The sequence below is a fragment of the Myodes glareolus genome, chromosome 9 (assembly GCF_982192425.1).
Source record: "Myodes glareolus chromosome 9, mMyoGla1.1, whole genome shotgun sequence".
Classification (NCBI taxonomy): Eukaryota; Metazoa; Chordata; class Mammalia; order Rodentia; family Cricetidae; genus Myodes; species Myodes glareolus.
In genome coordinates this window covers 28,787,698-28,813,386 of record NC_142034.1, presented here as the reverse complement: position 1 = coordinate 28,813,386, position 25,689 = coordinate 28,787,698, and the positions used below count along the sequence as shown (strand labels likewise).

Here is a 25,689-nt window from a genome sequence, read left to right as displayed (position 1 = left end):
ATAACAGTTAGCCAATAAGAAGCTAGAGCTAATGGGCCACGCGGTGATTTAATTAAGTTTCTGTATGATTACTTTGGGTCTAAGCTAGCAAGGCGGAAAACCAACAACCAGTCCTCCCCCAACACTCTCACAGCTCCCCAAGACACTGTTTGCATCATTCCTTTGACCACATTCCAACACCTTCCTTCCAAGGCTTGAGGACTATTTTTGAAATGGGGGCAGAAAGTGTAGAGGCAGTGAAAACTACAAAGAAACCATGTTTTCTGGAAGCAGCAGGGCAGTATGAGTTACAAACTCACAGCAGTTATGACAGCATGCAAGCAGAACAAATCCCAACATGGAGAGGAGGAGGGCAATAACCCCACTCCTAGAGGTACTATTTGCTACTGGAAGAGGAAGAGTCCATGTTATTAAAAGTGTAGCCCCTGGTAAATCGCATACACTACAGTGAAAAGAGACACATCCAAGACTACACAGGCAGCACAACTGGATTTGATGGATTTTGTTTTTGAAAAGAGACACAAAGTTAGGTAAGAGGGCTAAATCTGGGTGAGTTGGAGAGAGGTAAACTTAATCAAAATGTGTGCAAATTTCTAATAAAAAATTTCTTTTAGTAATAGATGGTTTGGCTTGGGTTTAGGACAGAATTTCTAATAACTCCCAAATGAGTACTAAATATACTTCTAACATTTTCTATAATGTATTTATATAGAACAATAGTCTCAGCAGTAATTACAAAATCAAAATTGTCAACCCTGAAAAACACTGAAATGCATTGTGTACTGCAATATCAAATACTCAGCAAAGAGTAATTACTTGGGGGAGGGGGTTGAGACTGAGTTTCTTTGTTTAACAGTCTGGCTATTCTGGAACTTTGTAGACTAGGCTGGCCTCGAACACAGAGATCTGAGTGTCTCTGCACCCCCAATCACCCACCACCCATCCCTGAGTCCTAGGATTAAAGGTATGTGTCCAGTTCAAGAAATAATTCATCTCTTTAGTATACAACAAACTTTCTTTTACCTTTAGTAAGTGGTAAAACTATGTATACCAAATGATTATTTTAAGATAAATTTATGATTTACTATCAGCAAAAACCTGTATAGTGATTTTATATACCTATATACACAGGGTTGCATAAAATTTGAGTAAAGAATTGGTGCTGGAGCCAGGGGTGGGGTAATATACCTTTAATCTCAGTTTTCAGGTGGCCAAGAGAGGATATTTGTGAGTTCAAGGCCAGCCTGGCCCACATAGAAAGTTACAGGACAGTCAGCATGACACAGAGACCTTGTCTCAAAACAAACAAAAAAATAGGTGAAGAGGTAGTTTTAAAAGCCGTTTTGAAATCAGAACAGATCTGTGCACTGGAGAGAGGGGGGATATAAATGTATCTGCCTATATCATCTTTTATTACAGACAGATGTTCCCAATTTCTCACATTCAGTTAGTTGCTGCAGGAACTCCTTCAGCCAGCAGCCCTTAAAATACCAGTCCACTTGGGCGTGGCCACTTATACTATAAAGCACGCACTTGTTCTCTTTCCCAGCTGCTGGATTCAGTTTCTGTTTCCCATTCGTGCAGAGGACTGTGATCTGTGAGTCTACCCCTAAATAAATAATCCTCTATTATACTCAAGTCTGAGCTAGCGTGGGATCATTTTTTAACATCCATCTTCATTCAGTTTTAAAGGAAATGCATCTAAGTTGTATGTGTGTGCATGCACAGAGACTAGAAAGAATCATGCACGCTTATTTTCAAACAAAAGTTATCATACATTTATTAAGATATTGCTGCTAATTTTAAGCATGGATTCCACAATTTATTATCCATATATTGTCACACACACTGGGAAATTTCTGGGAAGATGTACTGATATGGGTTCAACTGGATCTGGAAAATAAAAAAATTAGAAAAAATAGAAATTATACAGATGATTTATAACTGCTCATCAAAAGCAATGTGTACTATCGTTACATTTTTGAGAGGCAAGATAGTTATAATGCATTCTTTGGTTACACTGCTCAAAATTCTATCCTTTTCTCTAATTAAATCTTATCTGTAGCTTCTTCAACATTCATAAAATTCTAAGAAAGCCACAGTCAACTATGGAAAAAGACAAATCGCAAATCTCAGTGTCAGGACCACCCCCATGCCAAGTCCAAGATGTAGCCATATAGGAAACATACTTTTTTAAATACTGGCCAGCAAAAATCTCTTTATGCAATAGGCCAAGCCACTTAATAATAGCCCATGTCAAAGAATTTTAAAGCTCACACAAACTGTAACTGTTCATTCTTCTCTGAGAGGCTTATTCTGTTTTGTAGGTTACATGCTAGTAGCTACAGTTTTGATGACAATTACTGAATGCACTATTAGAAACGTGACCTCAGAAGAGGAGGCAGACCACTTTGATTGGGATTAGTAAATTCCAAGGAAGGTTCAGGTCATTTGACCAGCTCCTGATCTATTTGCACCCACTCAGTTTATATCCCATAAACTGAGGATATAGAGCTGACCTAGGAGCAGAGAAACAGAGTTCAGTCATTATGGTACCTCTACCAAATGACATCAGTGGTACAAACCCATAATATTAATTTTAAAAGAGAATTTTCTTACTTCAAAAAAAAAATCTTTAGAAATCTGAGTAATGGTGCAACCTGAAAAAGAAAAGATAACTTTTTAATTACCACAGAACAGTTCAATCTGATCATGGGGAAGCACTCAGGTAAATGGGACAGGGGAGAATTCCAGTCATGCTCAACAAGCAGATGTGCTTAGATACCTACATACACAACTGCTACAATGGCTCCAGAGGATTGACAAGAAACCTCATCAGTCACACTAAATCAAAGTGTTGTCACTAGCACAGTCAGGACAGTTTCATTCTAAATGTGAAAAACAAGATGGCTTCTGGGGCTTAAAGAGCTGTTAGTTCTAAAAAACCAAAATAGCTCTCAAAGAGCTACTCTTTTTAGTAAAGTCTGTACTTGATCCGAAACTAATCTGAAATGAGACTGACAAAATTACCCTAGTACATATATATATGTGTGTGTATATATATATACATATATATACATATACATATATATACATATACATGTACATATATATATACATATATAAAAATTTCCCTTTCAAAGGAGTAGCAGTTAACCCATAGTCTACTATATACTCATTTTATTACTATCTTAAAAAGCAATTTTCATTCCTATTTTCCTTCAGCCTGCAGCATTCCCTGGAGCATGCACACACTAACACTGGGTTCTGTGCAGCACACAACCAACACAAGGAAAAGGACTGTCATGTCAGAGCACTCTCCCAGAAGATCCACCTGCCAACCTGTACCTTTTAGCAATGATGCAAATAAACTTTGCTTGTGACTATTTTAAAGACAAGTTGGGTAAAAAAAGAAACCTGAATAGATAACATACCTTTTTCTATTTTTGTGGCTCACACCCTTTTTTAATAGCTTCATTTTTCAAAAGCAGTTATTATTTACCTGACTTTTAAACATAAATAATACCTACCTATACAACAGGGCCTTGCCTCGCTCATTCCCCAAGGCAAAGTATCCACCTCTGGGAGAAAAATCCATGGTTTGAACACGAGAAATAGTACTCTTTTTAAAAACCGGAAAGTTAGAAAATACTGTACAGGAAGGAAGATGAACCTGCAGGAGAGTATAAAAATCCTTAAATTACAAAAACTAGGAACTACCTTTCTTAAATTTTTCATTTCATTCTGATATAAAACACTTTGACTGTGCCATACTTGGAAGCACTGTTCCATAAATGCAACCAAGTAGTCCATAACTAGATCTGTGTGAGCAGTGTGCATGGAGGTCAGATAATAACCTGGGGTGTCAGTGTCAGTCACTGCCTTGTACCTTCTTGGAGAATCTCTTACCCACAGATTCTCCTGCATCCACTTCCCATCTCACACTTAAGAGTCTGGAATGAACTGGGGTTGGGGAGTGGCTGTTGAATTCAGATCTTCACACTTGAATGGCAAAGACTTTATTCACCAACTCTCTAACTTTGTTCCTTGAAAAGATTTTACCCACTGAGTCGTCTAATTTTGTTTCAGTTTTTCATCATTGGGAAATTTTGGGGTTTTTTTTCATTTTTTTTTGTTTTGTTTTAAATTTAACAGTACACTACATTTTTCTGTTTTATATGGTCACTGGTAATCTATCAGTAGCCTTTAATACATTTTAAGTATATTTTTACATTTTTCATTTAGGTACAAATAAGTTTCTCCTCTCTCAGTGGTACTACATAGATTTTAAGTCCTCAAGAATAGGCTATTAAATAAAATCCCTAAATAAAACAAGAGGAGACACCCAAATAGCAACACAAAAGTATGAACATGCAAAAGGACAGAGGTGTGACTTATGCTGAAAGACTGACAACTCCTCCAGTATTCTTGAACTCAAGATACCAAAACAGGTAAGATGTTTGGAAAAAAATTCAGAAGCTTACTAAGTAAAAGATGATGAGAGAGCCAGCCAGGTATGATAGAGCATGCCTGTTAGGGTAAAAGGGCCAGTCAGATAAACACATCCTTGGTGTAGGAGGTCCTTCTGTTTATGTGTTGCTTTCAATTGTTAATTAATAAAGAAACTGCTTTGGCCTGATAGGGCAGAACTTAGGTAGGCGGAGAAGACAGAACTGAATTCTGGGAGGAAGAAAGCAGGTTCAGAGAGAGCTGCCATGGAGCTGCCAGGTCAGACATGCTGAATCTTTCCCGATAAGCCACAGTGATATACAGATTAATAGAAATGGGTTAAATCAAGATGTGAGAGTTAGCCAATAAGAGGCTAGAGCTAATGGGCCAGGCAGTAATTTAATTAACACAGTTTCTGTGTGGTTATTTCGGGTATAAGCTAGCCGGACAGCCGGGAAGGAACGAAGGGCCCTCCTTCTGTAACACATCCTGACCCAGAAACCAGAGTCAGTAGTGGAAAAAAAAAAAAAAAAAAAAAACCAACCACTTTGGCCCTCAAACCAGAGCCAAAGAAACACTTCCTGCCCCTGACCAACTGAGCATGAAACCACCTAATCCCCAAGCACGAAACCCAGCTTGTTCAAGCTCAGGGATTGAAATCTGACCAATTCCCACCCTGAACTCCACATCTAAGAAGTCCTATACAATATAAGCCCTGTGCTTATTCAGTTGGCAGCTGCCCTTTTCCACCCTGACAGAGAGGCAGCCACTCCCCTAGATTCCTTCCTCCCTCTCAATAAATCCCTTGAAACAGTTTGGGTGAAGAACTTCTTTCACCAGAGCAAAGAAGAATCATTTATGCCTAATATCTGGCTTTACTCTGGGCACCTAGAATTTAGCAAATGCTAGGCAGAGGATGTCCACATGAACCATCAACCAAACCTCTGGGTACTGAGTCTCTAATGAGTCTTTTTTTTTTTTTCAGTTTGCATCTAGTCCAAGGTTTATTCAACAGTCCTCTCACTCTACACAAGTACAAACGACCTTATCTAAAATACTACAAAGTCATAAAACTCAAAACAAAATTTACAGTACTGACTGTACAATAAAAGCAAAAAGAGGCAATGTATACACTGCCAAGGTTAACCTGCAACATCCCCGTGAATGGCAGGTGACAATGAGTGTGGTGGCAGGTTCCTTGAGGACCCTGTAGAACTGGCTCACCAATTTCAGAGAATAACAGAGACCTGGGGGCAGGGAAAGATAAAGGTGTTTAACCCTAGAAGTTGACGAGGACTCCAAAGGGGACATGGTCAGGCCTAACAGCACAGCAGCTTGGTCCCCTTTCAGCAGATGTGGTACAGCAACAGCAAGGGTACGGCCATGTTGCCCAGGTCCTAGGCCATCTGTGGAAAATGGTGTGTTGCAATATGGAGGCTTGCTCGTCCCACCTGGCTCTGCTATAAACCAGACTCTCAAGAATGGGAAGGGTGAACTTTCTAGCCAGAAAACTACAGGGCACCTTTATGGGCACAGTCCTGAATCAACAGTACCTCTGCAGCCAGAATCCTGCAGAGGAAATATCTCAACTGCTGTCTTCAAAGCCCACCCCGTTAAGGGATCCTTCCACACAGACCCTCGTTGGCTAAAGAAAGGACAAAACTGAGTTGGGGGAACATAAGTTACAGAGGTACGAACATAAGTTACAGAGGTACGAATCAACGTCCCTGTTTATTGGGAGGAGTTAGAGCTGGAGCAGCTTCTATGGCGGCGGCGGCCGGGAGATCGAGACCTCCTACGCACAGGGGACCTGCGCCTTGGAGAGCGAGACCTCCTCCTCATCCTTGGGGGTGACCTGCGCCACATGGGGGGCGGTGGAAGCATTCTCCTGGGTGGGCTGAATCGCCGTGGGGGTGGCCGAGGCCAGGGTGCCAACACAGCAGTAGCAGTGATCTCTTGGCCATCAATTTGTCCTCCATCCATGTGTTTCAGCGCCTTCTCCGCTTCATCTGGATTCTCAAACTCTACATATGCGTAGCCTTTGGATAGATGAGGATGCATCCTTTCTACAGGCATGTCAATCATTTTAATTTTCCCATAAGTAGAAAATATTTCCATGATATGATCCTTGGTCACATTCCTGGTGAGCCTCCCAATGTGCACTTTGGTGGGCTTAGGTGAAGGGCTCCGCCTTTTCCTCTCTTTTTCATCTCTTTTAGGTGGTTTGGATTTGGAGCGGGATCGCCGCCTGTTGTCATGCCTGCGCCGGGAAGGGCTGGGGGAGCCGGAGGAGCTGCTAGAGCTGGAGCTCCGGGATGTGCTGGAGCTCCCAGAGCGGCTGGACGCAGAGGAGGAGCTAGAGCCACTGCTTGAACCTGTGCTGGTGCTGGAGCCCGAGCTGGAAGTTGAGCTGGATCGAGACCTGGTGCTGCTGCTTCCACTTGAAGCACTGCGTCTCTTCCGAGTCTTATCCCTGCCACGATCCTTCTCACTCGACTCTTTAGTGGCCCCTTTATCTTTAGAGCGATCCTTGGACTTCTCGTCAGAGCGGTCCTTGCATTTGGTAGGAGAAGGAGCCATCTTCCCGAGGCCGCCACCTCCTCCTGCTCTTCTCAGACCCGGAGGTCGGCCTCTAATGAGTCTTATAAGTAGGAAATACTTGGTGTGCAGTCACAACTGCACTGCTGGAGGTATTACATGTATCCTGTACAACTCTATACTGGGAAGGAACTCGCAGGCCGCTCCATGCTTTACCTGTGTAGCTCTTCCCTTTGCTGATTCTGCTTAGTATCCTATGGCTGTAATAAATCTTAGCCATAATAAAGACATGTACTGGATACTGTGTCTTTCCATTAAATCATCAAACCTGAGGGTGGCCTAAGGCATTCTTGACACAGGTATTCATAATCCCTGTCTAGCTATCCGAACTGTAGCACTTTATGTCAACTCAACTTACTTTCAAAATCTAAGAACTGCCTCCACTCCACTGTAGCTACAGGCTTTTAGAAAATAATAAAAGGAACTATAGATAAATGAAGTGTTTTCCTTAAATATGCTCCTTAATCTATGTGCTAGACAAAATCTCTGAAAATGAGGACCATATCTTAAGAAATGTTAATGACAGACAGCTCAGAATTTCCAATAAAACAGATACTATGAAAATCTGGAAGGCTACTGTACAATAATGAAACAACCAAACCCAAAAGCTCCCAACTATTAATTCCTACAAAACAGAACTGAAATGACTTAACTTTTTAGCATTTTGTTGTTGTTGTTTTTGGCTTTTTAAGACAAGGTTTTCATGCATACCAGCTTTCAATTCGCGATGTAGCCAAGTATGACCTTGATTATAGGCATGTGTCACCACCCCGGATTTGTTTTGGTGCTGGGGATTGAACTCAGGGCCTAGTGTATTATGGGCAAGTACTCTACCAACTAAGCCCCACCTCCAGTCCAGAAATCACTCTTTAAAATAATCCAATACCACTTTCCTGTCATCATTCACTGTTTCAACATGAAATTTTAAATCATCAAGACAATGGGGAGGGGGTAAAAAGAGTTATTACCAATCTGATAGCTTCTTTCATTTTTCTTGAAGCCACTGCCAAGATTTCTGTAGTGGGATTGAAGGTCAAGGAAGTGACACCAGTGACCAGGTTCATTATAGCTTTAATTGGCTTCGGGTTTGTTTGTTGGAGGCAAGAATCTTGACTGTATATGTTTACCACTCCACTCTTAGAACTGCAAAAAGAAAAAGAAATAAAACAGATTTAAAACAAAGTCTTCTCAACCTAGATGAACAAAAACTGGTATTTGTGGAAACAAACTGCAAGAAACCCAAAGAATGGAGAGTTCAAGGAAAGACAAAAGATATTCTATCAGTGCAGTCTGAAGCTCTTAACTCTGGCAGCTTTTCAATTGTAGGTCTAGCTACAAATGTGAAAAAAAGCAAAGAATCTTCTTTTTACTTTCTGTTGATAAACCAAAAGTCTACTCCATGCCAGGTACTACTTGAGTGCTTGAGATGCAAGACAAACTAAGGAACTAAGACAACCACTCTCTACAGTTCTTACTGCCTGTTTTCGCTGTTTTGTAGTACTGGGGACTGAATCTAAGGCCTCACATACATATTAACCAAATGTTTCTCCAGTCCTTTTGATTTTATCTCCCTAGGATATTGTCTTACTATGTTGCCAGGCTAGCACTGAAGTATGGACTCTCCAGTTTCAGTGACCTGAGTTTCTATCTGGGATTAAAAGCCAGCACCAGCAGGTCTGGACATTGCCTAACATTCTAATATACAAAAGAAAACAGACATTGCCCACTGACAGCTGCTGCTTTTCAATAAACACCACCATTCCCTTCTGCCATTTCTAGCTCTTCTTTCTTTATTCTTCAAATGTATTTGTGGGAACTAAAAAACTAGAGAACAAAGGCTTTAGTAAAATCAGACACCTTAATTTGGCTTTCCTGGGAATATTCATTAGCTCATAGTCAAAGTTTAAGGTTATCTACTTAGAGTTTATATTAATGTTTACCAACAAAGAATTATTTACACTTCTCTTAAAAGGTAAATTTTAAGGGCCTACCATTAGTCTATCACTAACAGAATCATTGATAGATGAGTACTTTAAGTTAGCATGGTGGTTCATGCCTATGATTCTAGCAATCAAAAGGCTCAGACAGAAAAGCTATCATGAACTCAAGGCCCCCCTGTGCTACTTAATTTTTTGGGGGAGGGAAGAAGATTTCAAGACAGGGTTTCTCTGTGTAACAACTCTGGCTGTACTAGAACTCGCATTTGTAGACCAGACTCAAACTCAGAAATATCCACCTGCCTCTGCCTCCTGACTGCTGGGATTAAAGGCATATGCTACCACCATCTGGCTGCTACTTAGTGAATTTAAGCCAGCGTAAAACACAATGTGAGCAACTGTTGAAACACAAAACAAAATAAAACATAAAACAAATGCTGTCTCAATGATCAGGTGTTCTAAGGCTATGTGCATCGAGAATAAGACACATTTATAATCTCAACACTCAAGAAGCTGACACAGGAGTCAAAGCTAGCCAAGTGTGGTGGTCTGAATAGGAATGGCCACCATAGATTCATATGTTTGAAGGCTTGGCCCACAGCAAGTGGCACTATTAGGAGATGTAGTCTTATTGGATTAGGTGTGACCTTGTTGGAAGAAGTGTTTCACTGTAGAGGTGGGCTTTGAGGTCTCCTCTGCTGAAGCTAAGCTCAGTTTGACTTACAGTCGCTTCTGCTACCTGCAGGAAAGATGTAGAACTCTCAGCTCCTTCTTCAGTACCATGCCTACCTGCACTCTGCTATGTCCCACCATGATAATAATGGACTAAGCCAATGAAACTGTAAGCTAACTCCAAAGAAATGTTTTCCTTTCTAAGAGCTGCCATGATCATGGTATCTCTTCACAGCAAAAGAAACCGTGACTAAGACACCAGAACTATTATAAGACTCCATCTTTCTCCTCCTCCATGTCCAAAAGGTAAAACAAATTAAATATGGTACAAATAATCCACCGATAACTTAAACTGGTCCTAGTGGATTCTGGCACTAACAACAAGCAATCACAAAACTGAAGTAGGTGTGGTGTTCCATGCCTATCATTCCAGCACTTGGGAGGTAGAAGCAGAGGGAACCAGACTGCACAGTTAGTCATCTCAGCTGGCAATAGAAGTCTGAAGCTAGACTGGGATACATGAGATTCTGTCTCAAGAAAATTAAACAAAGAAACAGAACTAAAACAAAGGCAAGTGTAACAGACTAAACGTTAAAATGTCCAGAATACAACAGATAATGCCATGCCAAAACCAAGTATTTATAACCTGGATACGACAAAATATCAACTAGTACTGCTGGAAGCCTTTCTCCAGATGGGTTCAATGACGTAGGACAAATGTTTGAAGTTGGTGACAAGAAGACACCATGACCACCCGTTTGCTGAAACAACTGGCCCCTGGATACCCTGGGCTGTTAAATAAAAACAGTTTCAATGATTTGCACAGTTTTTACTTCCTAATTTCTAAAAATGATTACAATAATTACAAGTTTGTTCCTTACTTCTTCCCCCTTCTTTCCCCCAACTTTCCCATCAGTAGCTATTACCTTTTTTATCTGTATCTCTACTTTTAGAAGCATAAGAAGTCTTGTAAGCAACAAAGGAAGTTTCCTAACTAGGCACTCCTACAGGTAGAACAGTGTGCCCAGTTGGCAGCATATTGGTTACAGCATTATGAAGGGTCAGACAGTTTTGTCTCTTGTGGTTAATATTTACATCTGGTAGGGTCTGGGTCCTAACCAATCAACTCACCAAACTGCATCAACCGATTCTACATTCAGTACTACTCTATCTCCTCTGAGGATATACCAAGTTTTTCCATTTATCCTTTAGTCAACATAACTTGGCAACTTACTTTTAATAGTTGGCACTGTTCATCCCTTGTCCTTACATTCATCTAGCTTAACTTCTTATGGTATTGGTACAGTTATTAGGAATAATAATAAAACATTAGAATGATTCCGCTTCATTCCCTATTCCTAGACTGTTCCCATTAACTCCTCATATACATTTATAAATATTTCTCAAAGACTCTAGTGGTTAAAATCATTCTTTCCAAAAAGTTACGTAAATATGCAGTATTAAACTTCATAACCTGTGACCCAGTCAGGCCAGCAGTGTGAAATCAAGGAGAGCAGGTAGCACATATGTTCTTGGGATCATACCCAGAATGATGCAACAAACTGTCCACAAGTTTTTGCCAAGTGGGTCAGAGTCTTCAGGGCCTTATCACAAGGAGAGTCATTCATGCTATTCTTGGGTCTTGTTCCCCAAAGAACTCACATGGCTCCCATCATAGAACCAGTATCAAGATAAATCAGATGCTAGAAGTGTGTGACAATAATTTTAAAAAGGGCATAATGATCCAACATTTCAAAGCGCCTCTGTTGCAGTTTCCTGAGTTCTATTTCTAGAACATCTTCAAGGCTGCTGCAGCCTGAGATAAACAAGGCACAAAAATACTCCAGTCAGGACTTGACCAGAAAATGCTGTAGGATAACCCTTCTGTACACTGTGAATATATGTTACTCTCACTGGTTGATAATAAAAGCTGCTTTGGCTTATAGAAAGGTAGAACATAGCTAGGCGGGAAAGCCAAACTGAATACAGGGAAAAGGGCGGACTCAAGAGAACTGCCCAAGAAACAAGATGCCAACATTCTGGTAAAAGTCACAGCCACATGGCAATACTCAAACTAATATAAATGGGTTAATTATAATGTAGCAGCTAGTTAGTAATAAGCCTGAACTATAGGCCAAACATTCTGTAATTAATATTAAGCCTCTGAGTGATTATTTAGAAGCTGCTGCAGGAGAGGGTGAGCCAGAGAAATCAATCACAAATATAATAGTGCATGGCTGCAGTCTCAGCTACCCAGGATAGGAAGATAACATGAGCCTGAGACCAGCTTCAGCAAACAAAGAGACCCCAGAAAGTCAACTGTGGGAGCATACATCTATCCCAAATCTCAAGAACATGAGATAGGAGGCTCTCAAGCTTGAAGCCAGCCTGTATCAGACAGTAAGAACCTGTCTCTTTAAAAAAGCTAAGACACAACCAGACCCACCCTAGCTACATACGTCATACAGACCCTCAAACAAATAAACACAAACACCAAAGACTTAACTTTACCAAGTCTTCTCATACCCAGTTCTTTCAGTCACCTTTCTCTGCTGTCCCCAAGGCTGATTATCTCTAGTATCTCACATATCTTACTCCTACAGATATCAACTACCCCTTCCAAACAACCTCTGTATTCGTTATAAGCTAATCATGACTAAAGTCAACAAATCACCTGATAGAAAACTGATTAGAGGGGGCTAGAGAGATGGCTCAGAGGTTAAGCCTGCTCTTCCAAAGGTCCTGAGTTCAATTCCCAGCAATCACATGGTGGCTCACAACCATCTGTGATGAGGTCTGGTGCCCTCTTCTGACCTGCAGGCATACACACAGACAGAATATTGTATACATAATAAATAAATAAATATTTAAAAAAAAAAGAAAACTGATTAGAGAATGGAAACAAAAGAAACTTGGTGCTGTACACCAGCAATAGCAGCACTCAGGTGGTGAAGGCAAGAGGATCAAGAATTCAAGGCCAACCTCAACTAGCAAGTCTGAGACTAACCTGGGATACCCAAGAACTTATCTCAAATCACCCTTTAATCCCAGTACATGGAAGGCAGAGGTAGGTAGATCTCTGTGAGTTCAAGGCAACCTGGTCTACAGAATGAGTTCCAGGACAGCCAGGGTTACACAGAGAAACCCTGTTTTGAAAAACCAAAACCAAAACAACAAAAATCCTTTAGATTTTCCACTTCACAAATGCCGAGATTACAGGCATATGCCATATCACGCCAGTTTCCAAAGTTATTCAGATGACAATGGAAAGTAAAAGGTCTCTCTTTACAGTATCCCTAGCTATTCTATCACAGCAAAGTTGTAAACAGAAAGCATGCTCTTTATGAAAACAAGAACTAAATTGAGTTGACAGATAATAATAGGAGTTCTGAGATCAAAGGAATCAAATGCCACAGCAGAGACCAGAGAAGATAGCAGGCAGTCATGATTCCAGCTTCTCCATGCTCTACCCTGAGTCTACAACACCACCTAGCAGGTGATATCAGGAATTATAACAAGGGTTAAATTTTTTCTTAACAGATTTAACTATAATATAGAGATGATCTCTGGTTAACACCATGAGAATTCAATTACACCGAACAGGAATAAAAATGAGTTTAAATTTCTAGTGTTAGTTTTTGGTTTTTGTTTTTTCTCTTCTCAAAACCTTCAAAGGGGACTAATAAAGAGTGAAATAGAGAGAGACAAGTACCACAAAAATCCTAACTGCTCTGACTTCACCAATTTGAAACAAGGTCATTTTTGTACACTTAACCTTGCCTGATACAGAGGAAGAGCCATACTACTTAAAACTACTTGTATCAGGCACTGTCTTAATGATCTGCTAATCAGGAGCTGTGTATTACTTTGGTAAAGCTTATCTTGTGCTGAGATGCGTCTCTCTACAGGTATGGCAAGTGCTGACAGGCAACAAAGGAAAGGCAGCCTTCATCAGGCATTCAGACTCAGAGCTGCCTGTCAGTACCCTACCACCTGAGGAACACAATGGCTCCAGAGTCTCTAACTCAGTTCTACTGTCTTTCCAGCCCCAAACTTGCTGGGGACATTTATAAGCAGTTTCCAATGTTAATGCTGAAGTATAACACATTTCTGGACAGCTAGGCCCCTTAACTACCTACTTCTGGGAATACCTAACTGTAATTTCCTTACAGCTCAATTGTATTTAGTCTAAGGTCAAACAGAAAACATCTTGAACTAACAAAATTACAGATGCAAACAAGATCTAAGGTTAGAACAACCACTAACTGTGCAATTCCTCCTCCTTCCACCTACATATTTAAGATCAGATAGGGAAATAAAAGTCACTGTTTCCCAAATATAAGCCATTTTTCTACTAATAGCCCAATAACATGTTTTGTGAGCTATTAAGTGTCTACTGTGACAGTCTAAGTAAGAATGACCCACACACACACAGGTTAATATATTTGAATGCTTAGTCATAAAGGAGTGCACTACTTGAAAAGGATTAGAAGGTGTTGCCTTGTTGGAGTACTTGTGGCCTTCTTGGAGGAAGTGGATCACTGGGGGTGGCCTTTTTGACTTCAAAAGCCCAAGCCCGGTCCAATGTGTCTACCTTCCTGCTGTTGCCTGTGGATCCAGATGTAGAACTCTCAGCTATTACTCCAGTACCATGTTTGGCTGCATGCCACCATGATAATGGACTAAATTTCTGAAACTATAAGCAAGCCCCAATTTTATGCTTTCTTTTTATGAGTTACTATGGTCATAGTTTATGAGTTGCTATGGTCATGGTCTCTACACAGCAAAAGAATGGTGGCTAAAACACCTACCATACTAACAAATGATATTTCCAAGTAATATGCTTTTGACTTATACACCTAACTACAGGACTTAAGAGATTTAAGTCTAAAGTTGAATTATTGTATCTCTTCATCAATGGCAAGAAGCTAAATACACTAAGATAGATACCTGACCATGGTCTAATGAGTATTCTAAATGCAGGAAAATATAGAATGATTTAAGGTAGTCTAGTTTCTTCTTTGCTAAAAAGCTGACAAACTACCATTATTAATAATTAATGATGCATCAAAACAACTTTACAAATCAAAACGCTCAGGTGGGTTTACTGATTTCATATTTCTAAGATGTCAGTAAAGCCATGTACCATCTAGAGTATTTAACTGCTAAACATTACCTCACAAGCACAATGAGATTCTCCTCACTCACCCACAAGCCACGTACTGCCCATTCTTTGACACAGCAATGCTTAATCCACATAAACTGCCTTCATCGAGGAATCTGTTAATGCACTTCCTTGAATTCACATCCCACACATAAACTTCTCCATTCTCTGAAAGTAAAAGTCAAAGAAGGATTCGGCTAATCTTCCTTTAAAAAGCAAGCAGACTTAGTACTTTTAGTCACTCGTTAATAGCACAAGGAACCCTATTTACAGAAAACTAAAAGCATTTCAAATATATACAAAAGTTCATCAGTCATTCAAAAAGAACTGTACCCTTAGGTTTAAAGTAAAAAAAGAAAAAAAAAATCACACATTTGAGTTGAACTTTAAGTAAAAGATGCTATATTTCACTAAAATAAATTACTGGAGCAAATACATGAAAAGGAAAAAGATATCAACAAGCATTAGGGTGCCCAGTATATAAGGCTAGACAATGTAAATAAGCCAACTTTTAATGACGATGGTGGAGAGTAAATGAGCTGATGCACACCACAAACAGTTCATAATTTAACTAAGAAGTTATATACAGTTTGTTTCAAGACATTTACAAATTATGGATATTAAGGTAAGCAATAAGCACATATTAAGGCAAGATAAAAAAGATATCACATATAGAGACCACAAATATTTCCAAGATGCAAATGGCCATCTAATTTCCAAAACTGATCCAATTCTTTTTCTTGTTCCTACAGCATCTTCTATAATATTATCTCATTCACCTCAACGATGGCTCCTCACTCCCTCTCATCCTCTCCTTTTCTGTAGATACTGTTCCAAAGTTTGCCCTTCTTCAAATAACCTTATGCTCCCAAAGAGAATTCTGCAAAACTCTTAACTATCTCCTTGAAAACTGTCCCACACTGGAGTAAGGGCAATTGGAGCAAACATGTTAACACTGCATATCAGACTGTTAACCCTTCGCTGTTATTAGTTAATTGGCCTGGCAAATGACAGAAAATAAGTATTAAATATAATCCATACATCTGATTTTCTTACTAAAACAGTAAGGAAAAAACAAAGCAGGTTTTGGTATTTTTTTAAAATAAAATTTGAAACATAAATACATCCAAACTTACCAGAAGAAGTATATATCCTCTTACTATCAGAAGAGAATGTGGATGCTGCAATTCTTCCATTAATCTTCATGCTACCAATCAATTCTTTGGTCTAAGAGTAATTATTTACTAGATGTTAGAAGGCTGTTATCTATCTTTCAGGAAGTATTTGATTCTAACTTTTGTTTATTAATTTTAATCTTATGTGTATAGTTCTTTTGTCTGCATAGATGTCTGCGCACATTTGTGCCTGTTGCCCACAGAAGCCAGAAGAGGGCAACGAATGCTCTGGAATTAGAGTTACAGATGGTTGTAAACCAACATGTGAGTGCTGGGAACAGAACCCAGGACCTCTGGAAGAGCAGCCAATGCTCTTAAACCCTGAGCCATCGCTCTATCCCTGACTCTACTTTTCTCATTGTCAAAAGTTTTCCCCCAACTTCCCACAACTCCCCAATTATCCTAGTGCAAGCCTTTGATCCTATTACTCTGGAGGCACAGATAAGTGGAAAACAACAAAACGAAAAGAACACGCTGAGTTCAAGACTGTCCTTAAAATCTAACCTTAATACCCAATGGAAGAATAAGAAGCAACTAAATATTTCACCTTCATTGACAGCAAATGAGAAAACCCAGCAATGCCACTTATGAGCAGGAAGGATCCATCTTGCGAGACTTCAAATCGCTTCACTATTTTCTCTTTCAAACCTAAGAAAGAAGATGAAACAATAAATTAAATGACTTTTAAGAAGTCTACCCATATAGGCAAGACATATAAATCTGATTGCATATAACATCAAAAAGAAGCCAAACATTCATTTCAAAATGGTTGGCAAACTTTATCTTGGTTAGTTAGCATTCAACAGTTCAGCTGTGGGCCAGAGAATCAAGTCTCTAAACAGTTAACAAACCAACTCATTGCTAAATGTAAGCAGTAATACCCTAAAAGGACTACTGTAGTTTGCTATTACTCAGCTCATTAATGGGAAGGAAACCCACTGCCATTAGAGATGGCCAAACTATCTGGTTGCCACCTATGATGAATGGGAAAATAATCTTTAATTTTGTACTTTAAAAGCACAAGCTCCTTACTTTCAAGTATCTTTAAGGATTGACTAGGTCCTCATGGTGTAATTCAGAGTCTCCTAACCGATTTTAAAAAGGATATATCCTTTCACATTGATTCTACCAGAATGCTAAGAGCCAAGTTTTTCATTATAAAGTGATCTAACAGAGGGGCACATAAAGACGGTATAAATGGCTGACTAAAGGGAGGAGGTGACCAGAAGGAAAGAGCAAAACAGACTTCCCACTATCACTCATTTGTAGATACTGGGAGGAGGGAGGAGTTTCAAGTCCAGGATATCCTTTATCTCAGTAATTAGCCAAGAATGACTCTGGTATGACCCTCAAGTGCAGAAATTATAGGCATGGACCATCACACCAAGCTATATGCTGGATTTCTAGCTATACCATGCAAACATAATGCCTAGACAAAAAAGACAAAAAGAAATTGATTCAAGCAACTCAAGTTCAACTACTGATTAAAACAAAGTTTTTTTTAAATTTTTTTAATGTAGTAAAAAGCTTTTACACACAAGAAAGTGCTGGTTGAGGCTCCTTTGGACCGCTTCTAACTGATTACGTTATAAATCCTGAAAGGTTAATGGAAAATAAAATCTGAATCAATTCTGCTTTCATTTTCCAAGCAAGCATTTATGACAAGAATCTGTATACAAAAGCTTAGACATCCTAATAAGAAATTTCCCACCTTAATAAAATGTCCTAAAGTTCTTGAGTTTATTGAGTATTTTCAAAGGGCTGGGGATACAGCTCAGTGGTAAAGTGCCTGCCTGGCAGGATCAAGGTCATGGGCTAAATCCTCAGCATAGCAAATCAATTTCTCAAGTATGGTACAGTTGTTTCCTTTTGCTTTTCTCCTTCTGTCATAAAGACAGAATTCAGGCAATCAGACTTGGGCAGCAAGATGTACCTTTACCTGCTAAGCAATCTCATAGGGCCTGTTTTTCTTTCTTTTGTTTTTATTTTCAATGTGTATGAGAGTTTTGCCTACATGTATGTGTGTGCACCATGTGTGTGCAGTACCCTTACAAGCCAGAAAAAGAAGCTGGAACTGGGCTTTACAGATGGTTTTCAGCTGTGGATACTAGAAATTGCAACTATAGTAGCTTTCAAAATAGTTTTCTCTTTCAATGTAAGTTTGAAACTTACATTTCAACTTTTGAAATGTAAAAGTTTAGGCTTTTCAACAAAGAGCATCCACTGACCAAGAAATGCACCTGAGGCAGAAACAGATTCAGATCTACAAAATCCAAACCACAACTTAAAAAGACTCCTCCCTGTTGGGACTTCACAAAGAACCAACTTGGAAACGAAAAGTAAAGGTGTTAGGAAACAAGACAGAACTGACTAGAAACACTGAAGATAAACATAAATATCTCTAGTTTGCTCGTAGTCACTGCCACCCATTAACAGGAATACAGACACACAAAACATACAATAGCAAGAACTGCCAGTGGCCTATATGCTATGCCAACACTTTGGCCCAAGATGTATGTTAAGCCAGCCAACATCATTACAATGGCTTTGGTTTCCCAAAGAAATCATTAAAGTGTCACCTAGCATGAGCAGGACAATACAGAGAAAAAAATGAGTAAGAGGGTAGGTAAATAAATCACCTGATGAAAACAATCAACTTTGGTTTTGCCTTTAAAGTGCTTTACATAAGTACTTCTCAAAGTGTTTTGTATCAAGTATAAATCACCATTTAAAATAAACATTAGAATTAAAGTATCTGATGGCCTATCTATCAGAGAAGTCAAACAACTTATCCAAAAAAGTAGAAGCCAGGTCTTCCATATCCCAAGCTAATGTTCCTTCGACCACCTCACCTACTAACATTAAAACTAAGTATTGGGGGCGGGAGGGGGTGAAGAGATGATGACTCACCAGCTAAGGACACTGGCTGATCTTCCAAAGGACCCAGCTTCAGTTCCCAGCACCCATATGGCGGCTCATAACCATCTGTAACTCCAGTTTCAGGGAATCAGACACCCTATTCTAGCATCTGCAGCTACCAGGCTATACATGTGGTGTGCAGAAGAGAAAATGTCAATACACATAAAGAAAGGAAGGAAGGGCGGAGTTAATTTTAAATAGATAGACATTTTCAATAGTAGAGAGGTTGTTCAGCAGTTAAGAGCACTTGTTCTTGCAAAGATCCAAGTTCAATCCCCAGCACCTAGTGGAGGAGCACAACCATCTGTATCACTCCAGTTTCGGGAAATCCAACATCTTCTTCTGACCTCTGCGGGCATCAGGTATGTAAAAAGTGCAAGACATATAGGCAGGCAAAACTCACATATGTATAAAACAAAAACAATCTTAAAAAACGTTTAAATAGAGTATCAGGGTCTAGGGTTTAGCCCAACAATAGCCTATAAGCAAAAAATGTTTGGCCTCCAACACACAAAAAATATAAATAACAAAGAAAGAAAAGCCAATTAACAAGGACAAATAAAGCCAAGCAATAGCATCTGTGGTCTAGAACTTATAAATTATGAACCTATTCTAAGTGCTTAATTAAAGAGTCAGTTCACTAGCTTCATTGAACTGAACTATGAATTGAAATAATTCATAGTTATTTCCTCAACATAAGACAATTGTGAAATACTATTAACTGAATAAACTCTTACTTTTAAAAATACTGTGAAGAATGTGATGGCATGCTGGTGTGTTGGTACATGCCTTAATCCCAGGACTTGGGAGGAAGAGGGTAGGTGAATCTGTGAATCTGAGGGCAACCAGGGATACACAGAGAGACCCTGTGCATGCACACATTGGGATTAAAAGTAGTAGTTATAAATACTGGTAAATTCAGGCTAAGAGAAGGGGTAAAATAAGGATGATCGATGCTGTGTTCAATAAAAATCTTACCTCTCACTTGATGTACAGGAACTAACTTTCCAGCTAGCATATCATAGACATAAAGAACCTTGCTCTGCACACTTGTGGCTAAAAGCTCTTCTCCATTAGCACTGAAACAAGCCTTAAAGATTGGAAACTTTTCCAAATAGATGCTCTGGATTTTTGGGTTTGTTTTGCCATCTACCTGTAAGAAAGTACAAATGCTTTCTTTATTTCCACAGACCCTGTATTCTGGTACTGAACACTTTCCACTACAAAACTTAATTTAGAAACTCATACCTGAAATAGTGAGATAGCATTATCTACCCCAGAGACCATCACCACCTGTGCGCCAGGATGGAACTGGACTGATGAGATCCGAGCAGTGGTAGGCCGTTCAGCATTGGCAGGACGGCAGTTCTTCATCTGTGGAAATACAAAGTTGGAATTTTATCAAGTCAACTGGGTTAGCAGCGTTTATAGTAGACAGAGGTTCTCAACTTGTTAGTCATGTCCCTTTTGGAGCAAACCACTCTTTGATGGAGTTGCATACCAGATATCCTGCATATCATATATCTACATTACCATTCATAACAGTAGCACAATTACAGTTATGAAGTATCACGAAAATAATTTTAAGGTGGGGGTCACCACAACACAAGTAACTGAATTAAGGGGCCACAGCATTAGGAAGGTTGAGATCCTGTTGTATAGAAAGAAGGAAAAAAAACATTGTTTATAACGCAGAACTGAACAGTGCCCAGGACCATGGGTCTGGCACCAGTTAGCGAGTCAACTTTACTACACAAGAATTCATCTGCACCATTTCTGAAGTGAAAGATTAAGTCACTTAGGTCCTTTAGTTAAGCTCTAAACATGAAATATCCTCCACAGACTCATGCATTGAAGACTAGATCCAAAGCAGTTAGTGGGGTGATTTTGAAAGGGGCTGGAAACTTTGGAGGAGAGGCCTAACTTCAGGGAAGGTCACTGGGGGAATGTCCCTGAGAATATGCTATTCCCTGACCTCCTGGGCACTAGGAGGTAACCAACTTAACTCCTCTATGCCTTGAACATGACAGCAGACCATGGGCTCAAGTCCTGAGAGCCAAACATGGTGATGCACATCTTTGATCCCAGCAGAAGCAAGTAGATCACTGAGTCTGAGGTCAGCCTGGTCTAGAAAGGTAACTTTAGAACAGCCAGGGCTACATGGAGCAACCCTATCTTTGGAAAAAAAAAAAGGGGGGGGGGGACAAAGAAAAAAGTCTGAAACTGAATCAAAGTAAATCTTTCTTCTTTATAAGATGTTCTGTCAGATATTCTGTCACAGTACTCAATAGTCTGATCCACCTTTCTACAAGTGAAGTCTAAACTTACTAAGCATTGTTTGAGTAACTAGTATGCAGTAGTGTCCGAAAGATCTATTGATTTTGGTTTAGAGACTGGCACTTAAAGAGAAATTTTACTTAAAATGCCTGTTTTGATATAAGTGCAACAGGCTCTATGTTACTGTCTAGACAGTCAGTAGTCCATAATGACTACTATCTTCCCCTTACGACACAGGTGGCTAGTTTAAAATGATGGTGATCTACTACATCACTTGAACTATTCTAGCTGTTGCTTTTATTTTTATAGGTGTACACACACACACACACACACACACACACACACACTAAAACTTCAATTAGAAACAAAGCATTGCCTGTGTTCAGAATCACTGAAATTAAACTTTGGTTTTTTTTAATGCAGCTTTATCCATTTCTCATTTTCATTTATTATTGTTATTGTGTATGTACATCATGTGTGAGCATAGGCATGTGTGTGTACTACAGTACAAGTGTGGAGGTCAGAGACACAAAGTGTCTTTACAGTAGCAAGTGCTTCAACTTCAAGGAGCAGAACAGTGGAGAAGGGAAGACAAGCATCAATCTTGTCTAACTGTAACTTACCATACTACTAGTTATCTCTGCCCCATCTTCATAAACACACAATTTTATAGAAAGGAAAATTTGTATTAAACAGGTCCGCTATATTGGTTACTACAATTAATGAATCAGACATGGTGCAAGTAAACAAAGCAATCGTGTCTTTCCAAAGTGCAATTTGGGAAGAAACAAGAACACAGCTGGCCACTAGCAGTGCCTAAGAAAGGCACAGACAAAAGAAAGGAAGGTACAGGATTTAAAGGCAACAAAGAATCCAGTATGTTTAAGAAACACAAAGGCCTGGGTGGACCTGAATAACAAGATAAAGGAGGTCTGAGATGAAGCTAATGCTGTGGGCATAAGAAAGACCACAAAGAACACTGGAGACTATGATAAGAAACACGAGAGTTTAAAAATCAAGTAAAAGTGATATGACCAGAAACTGTTTTTAAAAGCTCCCTCTAGGGGCTGGGGAAATGGCTCAGTGGTTAAGAATACACAGTGCTCCTGCAGACAATCCAAGTTCAAATCTAAGATCCAGAACCCATATCAAACAGCTCATAACCACTTATAACTCTAGCGTCAATGATGGAATGCCCTCTTCTGGTGGTACTCCTTAGGGACCTGCACTCCCATGTACATACCCCAACATATACAGGTAAGTAAATAAAAGCTCCCTCTAGTATTACTATACCAAGAACAGTTCACAGGGTGTGGTACAGTGGATGTGGAGAGCACAGTCATGTTACCACTGAAGCAGGCTGACTGAGATGGCAGCAACAAGAGATTACTGCCAATGGAAATGAAAAGAAACCAAACAGGATCCCTAGAAGGACATACTTAAGGAGTGCTCCATTTCTGCAAAAGAAAAATCTAGCAAATATTTATTAAAGCAAAATGACAACCAAAACACTAGCCCCACATACAAGCAGCATCCATACGTGCACAACTTAGGAAGCAGGATGAATTTCACCGGTCAGTAACTGGATAGGTCCAATCTCAACAACTCTCACCTTCAAAATTCCTCTTGGAAGAGAAGTGGATGTGGATATGAAATTCCCAGTTCTTTGCAACAAATCATCTTCATCCTCTTCACTTTCACTTTCATCTAAGTTAAATAAATAAACCCACAAGGCTAATCTTTAGAATCAAGCAGAGGGCCATTTTCTAACCCAAACTTCTCTATTTCCAAATCTAACTCCCAGCCTAGCTTCACAACTTCAACTTCTTTTTAAGCTGAAAATGGTAAATTCAAAGCACAATGAAAGAAAAAAAGATGACACAGCACTTTATATATATAGTTAAAATTAAAGCTTGACTGGGAAGAAAACACACACAGATGGTTAGTAAGATGAAAGGAGATCACGTTTAAATAAAGCCAGTGTTTCACTTAAAAAGGGCGACTCACAATTATAGCAAAATTAGCAACAGGGTAGACATACATATAGCTTAACATTACACATGAAAAGGAAAAGATCAATGCCAGTCAACTGTGTATAAGCATCTCAATGAAGAATAACAGAATGGTCAAGTGGGTAAAGGCACTTGCCATCAAGCCTAACAACCAGTTCGACACCCAAGACCCACTGGTGGAATGAGAACTGGCTGCCACCAGCCATATGAGTTTAGAGCCAGCATAAGCTACATGAGACTCTGTCGTCCCCTCCCCCCAAAAAAACAAACAAAACAAAACAAAACAAAAAACCACATGGAAATTCTAGAACTAAAAACCATAGCAATTAATATTTAGCCTCTGAACAAATGTTTTTAACAGTGTCCCAATATTAACTGACAGATCCAAAAACATCCAGACTATAATACAGGATAAATACAAATGACCTGAGTCTTTAAATCCCAGTATTCCAGAGGAGGGAGGCAATATCTCTGTAAGCTCAAGACCAGCTTGCAACTATACAGCTCACTCAGAGATACCGACAAAATCCTGTCTGGAGCATGCATGAGTATCATGCTTCATTTCCAGATGAAACCAATATATTAGCAGTTTCCTAAATAAATGTGAAACTACATAACTGGTTTTAAATGTTAATTCTAAATTTAATAACCATGCACACAAACCAGATCTTGACAAAGCCACCTGTACTTACACTATCTAAACTCAGAAGGTCTAAAGTAGAAAATATTTAATAACACAAGCTAATCTTAAAACTTGCAGTTTTTTATGTTATCATCTGGGCTTGGTCTGACATCTGCTCCACTGACAGGCATCCCATTTCTGTTAAACAGCTAGATTAGTTACAGGTGTCTTCAGAAGGGGCTCTGAACCAAGTATTACTCATTTTCCTTAATCCTATGTCATAAAATACAGTCCTGCAAAGACAGAAACAATCCATTCACCCTCTATCTCCTTCACAGGAGGTAAGACACCAAGGCTGAATATCCCGGTCCGAAAAGCTTAGATCAGAGATGCTCTGGAGCAGATTCAGAGTACCTGCACGTGCATGATAAGGTGACTCAGGAATGATCCAATGCTAAACATGAACCTCATTTGTTTTATACCTTTTATATGTTGCCTGAAGATGACTTTAATAATACTTCTGATAATTGTGAGCGTGAAACCGTTTCATAGTGTAGAATTTCTCATTCCTGGCTTCAAAAAGTCAGTGCTCCAGAAGTTTCAGACTTGAAAGCTCCAAAAGTTTCAGATTCTAAAACATTTCAAGTATCAGACTAGGGACACTCAACCTGATTAAATAAGCCTATGCTTATCAAAAACAGTCTTCCCTCAGAGAATATCAGACTGGAAAGTCAACAAAAATAGGGGGAAGTTTAATGAAAACACTACATTTTAAAAAGTCTGGGGGAATGCCAATAAAAACAAAGCAAAGAAAGAGACGTACTAGCTTAGAGACATCAACACTCACCATCTGAAGATTTTCTTCGTTTGTGCCCAGGTTCTGCCCAATCAGGTACTCCTCCCATGGCATGCTGGAATCTGAGAGAAAAAAACAAAAATGTTGTGACAACTCTGCTCAGTGTTCAGACTCTACATAGATCTTAGCACCCTTTAGAGTACATAGAGAATCTGTTCCAAAATTAGTATCTTTATTCACACAGAATGGTCCCAAGCTCTCAGTACAGGAAACCCAGAAACCTCTGAACCTCTGTCCACCAAAATCAACACTGGATACGGTATACCTCAAAGTATATGACTATCCTGTTTGCTTGTATCAGTTCATCCTAAATTTTTGGAACTATGTAGTTTATTTTTGGTTATAAACCAATGCCAGAATATAGAGATACATGAAGAACATGTCTGAAAGGAATATGTCTAAAAATAACTAGAATATCCAAAATTTCATCAGTCTCATTCAGGCCCAATGACACAGGCCTGTAATCATAAATGCATAGGAGGCTAGAAGAGGATATTAAGTTTGAAGCCTGCCAGCACAACAGAAGGAATTCAAGGGGCTGGCTGTCTTGGTCAATGCAGGAAGATCCTAATCAAAATAAAGGGGAAGGAGGGCAGAAATACAGCAGTATAGTGCTTACCTAGCAAGCCCTCAAGTTTCAATCCCCATGACTTCCATAAAACACTAGTAGAGAACCTAGACAACAAAGAGGACCCTAAAAGAGACATACATGGATCTAATCTACAAGGGAAATCGCAAAAGACAAGATCTCCTGAGTAAACAGGGCGTATGGGGATCATGAGTTAGGGTAGAAGGGGAGGGGAGAGAATAGCAGAGAAAACTATATAACTCAATAAAAGTAATATAAGTAAGGAAATAAATAAATACATAAATGGATAATTAAATGCTAAGTAGGCCGGGCATGGTGGCACACATTAGTCCTAGTACTTGGGAGGCTGAAGAGCCAGCCTAGTCTACATAACGAGCTCCAGGATAGACAGGACCACACAGAAAAACCCTGTCTCACAA

General features: G+C 39.5%; 2 protein-coding genes across 3 annotated transcripts in view; both read right to left on the bottom strand.

Annotated features, from left to right (window-relative positions):
* Positions 1-1,751: 1,751 nt before the first annotated feature.
* Utp18 (UTP18 small subunit processome component) overlaps positions 1,752-25,689 on the bottom strand; it is a 28,698-nt gene continuing 4,760 nt past the window's right edge. Inside the window, exons 4-14 of one of the 2 annotated variants that reach the window (XM_085695666.2) lie at positions 24,673-24,743; positions 22,804-22,898; positions 20,163-20,288; positions 19,893-20,067; positions 16,543-16,643; positions 15,957-16,047; positions 14,865-14,988; positions 8,016-8,190; positions 3,531-3,673; positions 2,620-2,660; positions 1,752-1,893 (exon numbers count right to left, since the gene is read on the bottom strand). In XM_085695666.2, the coding sequence (XP_085551792.2) occupies positions 2,636-2,660; positions 3,531-3,673; positions 8,016-8,190; positions 14,865-14,988; positions 15,957-16,047; positions 16,543-16,643; positions 19,893-20,067; positions 20,163-20,288; positions 22,804-22,898; positions 24,673-24,743 (1,126 nt within the window). In that variant the 3' untranslated portion in view covers positions 1,752-1,893; positions 2,620-2,635. The remainder of the gene's footprint in view (positions 1,894-2,619; positions 2,661-3,530; positions 3,674-8,015; positions 8,191-14,864; positions 14,989-15,956; positions 16,048-16,542; positions 16,644-19,892; positions 20,068-20,162; positions 20,289-22,803; positions 22,899-24,672; positions 24,744-25,689) is intronic. The other variant, XM_085695667.2, reaches the window with a different exon arrangement.
* LOC148120810 (uncharacterized) lies at positions 5,386-7,101 on the bottom strand. Its single transcript, XM_087910109.1, has one exon. The coding sequence runs from the start codon at positions 7,027-7,029 to the stop codon at positions 6,181-6,183; it is 849 nt and encodes a 282-aa protein (XP_087766235.1). The 5' UTR covers positions 7,030-7,101; the 3' UTR covers positions 5,386-6,180.